Source organism: Cucurbita moschata, unplaced genomic scaffold, assembly GCF_002738365.1.
Source record: "Cucurbita moschata cultivar Rifu unplaced genomic scaffold, Cmos_1.0 Cmo_Scf00018, whole genome shotgun sequence".
Classification (NCBI taxonomy): Eukaryota; Viridiplantae; Streptophyta; class Magnoliopsida; order Cucurbitales; family Cucurbitaceae; genus Cucurbita; species Cucurbita moschata.
In genome coordinates this window covers 2,455,399-2,459,457 of record NW_019268534.1, presented here as the reverse complement: position 1 = coordinate 2,459,457, position 4,059 = coordinate 2,455,399, and the positions used below count along the sequence as shown (strand labels likewise).

Below are 4,059 nucleotides of genomic sequence, written 5' to 3'. Positions count from 1 at the left end.
AACAAATTGAAACAAATTATTCCATATTGGCAGAATTAATTTAATTAAGAAATAGGGTTTTATCCATGCAAATCCATGCATTAATACATTTAATTAATTAATAAATAGAGATTAAAATTAAATTTTAATAAATAAATAAAAGACCAAAAGTCGGCTACCGGCCAACTCATCCTTGCATATGAATCTCTTGCTTTTGAATCCAAAACTCTGTTGTTCCTATAAAAAACCCCACAAATCTTAAAGTACATTTCATGTTTTTGATTTCAATTCAGTTGGCCACCCACAACTCCATCAAAACTTTTCCTACTTCCTTCCTTTTTTTTTTCCCCCTTCAAACCAAAATATAACTCCCATAACATGTGTCGGGGATTGCTCGGTCGTCGTTGTCGTCTTCTTCTTCTTCTTCCCTTTCTCGTCGCCATTGTCGTTTTTGGGTTTTTCTCGGTCTGCTCTAGCTCGTACGCTGATGTTGATCCTCCCCCTTTGATTATCCGTGGTGATGGGAAGGATCGTGATCACCAACATTATGGGTACTCTTCCAAATTCTCGAGCATGTTGACAACGAGGTTGGAGAAAATGGCATCGTCGCCCGTGGCATCGTCAGAGATATTTAATGTGGATGATTATGGGGCAATGGGCGACGGAGAGGACGATAGCGAGGTGGTTTTTTTTTTTTTTTTTTTTGATGAATAAGATTAATGAATTTGAGTTAAAAGTAGTAGGAGTCGAAATGTTACGTATTTAATTATTTCAGGCTTTTAAAGAAGCTTGGAAGGAAGCTTGTTCGTCCACAAATGCCATCTTTTTGGTTCCTATCGATAGAACTTATCATCTTAAGCCAATCACTTTCTCCGGCCCTTGTAACTCTCCTTTTGCATTTAAGGTATATTTATGAGTATTAATATAATCCCTAAATTTTGTTAATTTTACAATAATTTTAAAATATTATTAAGATCCAATCATATTTCTTATTTCTTATCTATGTAATTAAAGATTTCATTATTTATAAATAATTCCTTTTAGTAATAACGAATGAGACAAGATAACTAATCAGTTAATAAATTATAACATATTTTATTAGAGTTAGTTATTTTTTTTTATTTTTTTTTTTAAGGAAGAAATTTCTATTTTCCTTTCTTATATGATTTATTTGAATTTATGTAATTATATTGAATTACATTAATAATATTTCAAACATTAAAATCTTTGTAATAAAGTTATCATAAATTCCTTTTGTATTTATTAATATATTTATTTAATATAGTTAACGGCTTTTTAAAAATTTCTTCAATTGCATTTCAACCCTCCATTTTATTACTATTATTATTATTAGGAATTTATATTTCGGTTTAACAAATATTTATTATTTAAATTTTGACTTTATCTTCTTTCATATAATATCACAATTATTTAGGAAACTGAAATATTCTGGTATTTTTGGAAAAATGAAGATTAAGTTTTTTTTAATTAAAAATGAATTAATATTATTATTTTCTCTTAATAATTACTTCTTCTTTTTTAATTGGAAGATTGAAGGGACAATAAAAGCCTCCCCACATATATCAGATTACGAGAAAGACAGAAGGCATTGGATTATATTTGAAAATCTATCAGAATTTACCGTGGAAGGTAAAGGCACCATTAATGGAAATGGAAGAAAATGGTGGTTAAATTCATGCAAAGTCAACAAAACTCTAGTGAGTTTCTCAATTTTACCTCAGTAAATTTTCAATCACAACTCATTTTGTGTGTTAATGGATTTCTTCTTCCTTTTTTCTTGTTCTTTCAGCCCTGCAAGGAAGCTCCAACAGTAAGGCTTATGTGGTTTTGAAACTTCCGAAGAAATAAGTGTTAGATGGTTTATAAACAAAAGAATAATACTCTCTCCATTGGTATGAGGCATTTTGGGGAAGCCCAAAGCAAAGCCACGAGAGCTTATGCTCAAAGTGGAGCATATCATACTATTGTGGAGAGTCGTGTTCGTCTAACAATAAGAACATCTCCATTAACTTTGAAGCTAATTTCTCTCTCTGTCTCTCTCTCCAGGCTGTTACTTTCTATCAATGTACCAATCTGAGAGTGGAAGGGCTGAGGTTCAGAAATGCACAAAAGATGCATCTTTCCTTTCAGAAATGCAGCAATGTCAAAGCTCTAAATCTATGGATTTATGCACCAGGAAACAGCCCCAACACTGATGGCATTCATGTCACAGCCACACAAATCATTCTCATCCAAAACTGTCTTATAATGACTGGTAGGGTACTCCTATACCTAAAAGCTTCATAACTTTTACTTCATAACTTTATCTTTGTACTCTTTTTTTCAAGGTGATGACTGTATTTCGATCGTAAGTGGGTCGAAAAATGTTCGAGCAAAGGGCATAACTTGTGGACCGGGCCATGGGATCAGGTTTCCATAATGCAGCTCTACAACTTGGCTAATTTGATTCATTGGGGTCTGTTTTATTGACTTTTTTTTTCTGTTTCTGGTTTGTTTTGCAGTATTGGAAGCTTGGGAGCTGGAAAATCAGAAGCTGAGGTTTCTAATGTGGTGGTTGATACAGCAAAGTTTACAGGAACATCAAATGGAGTGAGAATCAAAACTTGGCAGGTATACAAAGAAAACTTGTTTAGAACAGTAAAGATCGGTTGTTTTGAGTTGAAAATTGAAGCTATATTTCACTTTGTTAAGACTCAAAAATCAGAAAATGATGGAAGTTTACTGGATGCAAAAGCAACAGTGTTCGTGCCTGCTGATTTTGACACCAGAACTTGACCTGCACATTACTTAATCCTCTACTTTTTGACCAACTCAAAACCTGTATGAGTATAGGTATCATGTGCTTTTCAAACCTACCAAACAATTCTCAGTTTTTTTTCACAAGTCAATGGCATTCAGGAGGGAGGGGGAAGTTTGGTTTGCTTTCTCCCCTGCTAGTCAGCTAAGAATTGGGCTTTGAACAGATTTCAAACATAGTGAACCAGTAAGATGAACATATTATGGAAGTTTCTGCACAAGAGAAAGATAAACAGCAAAAGAAATCAATGGGCCATGCCTTGCTGCTCTTTCTTTGATCTTCTTTATTTATTTCAAGTCTTGTTTTATTTTATTGGGTTTTTAACTTCTGCATCTTGTTTGCGTTGGTTCTTTAGGTTCAAGTTTGGTCTACAAACTTTGTGCAAAATAATTGTTTTCTTCTTTCATTAGAAGTCAAATAAATAACAAAATTGATAACTTCAAGGCAATTTCAACTTAGGAAACACAACTTAAGAGTTAGATTTAATGTTTTGATTTGTCTTAAACTATCTATCAAAGATCTCTTTAGTTCTAATCCAACAGTTTGGTGTACAGGGAGGCAAAGGGTATGCAGAAAACATAATATTCCAGAACATTGTGATGGACAATGTGACCAACCCAATAATCATAGATCAAAACTACTGTGATCAGAAAGAACCATGTACACAACAGGTAAACACTTCAAAAACCCAAATCAGCACAGCCTACAGCTTCAATATTCACGAAAAATTTCTGCTAAGCATTTTATCAAACACGTAACAGGCAGAAGCAGTACAAGTGAGTAATGTAATGTACCAGAACATCAGAGGCACAAGCGGTTCGGAAGTGGCTGTGAAATTCGATTGCAGCGAAAGCTTCCCATGTCAGGAGATTCTTCTACAAGACATCGATCTTGTCCACAGAGATAAAGCAGACGATAAACCCACCCAAGCCGAAGCTTCCTGTAAAAATGCCAGGTTGAAGAATAGAGGAAGGGTTTCTCCACAGTGCCCTGGACGACGATGAAGAAGAGATGACGGATCCAGTTTTGCAAATGCTTGATTGGGTCACTGTAAATTCAAGTAATTTATACTTTTCATAAGCATTTGATCGAGCGATTCCACGTTGAATCTAGGGATTTGGATTAGTGGTTCGTTCCTTGCAGTTCTTTTTCTTGGGATAGTCATACAGTGGGGTTACTTATAGCAATGGTTGAAAGATCTTAAGCCACAGACTGGTTGAATTAATCAGCAATAAATGAATAAAGCTGAAGCCATAGATTGA

At 34.2% G+C, this 4,059-nt stretch overlaps 1 protein-coding gene across 1 annotated transcript; it reads left to right on the top strand.

The window, feature by feature from the left end:
* The first annotated feature begins 275 nt into the window (after positions 1-275).
* On the top strand, positions 276-4,059 carry LOC111455865 (polygalacturonase QRT2-like). The gene is made up of 9 exons (XM_023097495.1): positions 276-660; positions 755-883; positions 1,530-1,697; positions 1,790-1,810; positions 2,047-2,254; positions 2,328-2,409; positions 2,502-2,610; positions 3,352-3,468; positions 3,559-4,059. The coding sequence occupies exons 1-9, from the start codon at positions 358-360 to the stop codon at positions 3,799-3,801; spliced, it is 1,380 nt and encodes a 459-aa protein (XP_022953263.1). The 5' UTR covers positions 276-357; the 3' UTR covers positions 3,802-4,059.

Excerpts from the sequence above, each read along its gene's own strand:
- LOC111455865 (XM_023097495.1), top strand. The coding sequence starts at position 358 with ATGTGTCGGGGATTGCTCGGTCGTCGTTGTCGTCTTCTTCTTCTTCTT. Across the intron at positions 1,811-2,046 it reads CCTGCAAGGAAGCTCCAACA|GCTGTTACTTTCTATCAATG; the intron begins GTAAGGCTTATG and ends CTCTCTCTCCAG. Across the intron at positions 2,255-2,327 it reads AAACTGTCTTATAATGACTG|GTGATGACTGTATTTCGATC; the intron begins GTAGGGTACTCC and ends CTTTTTTTCAAG.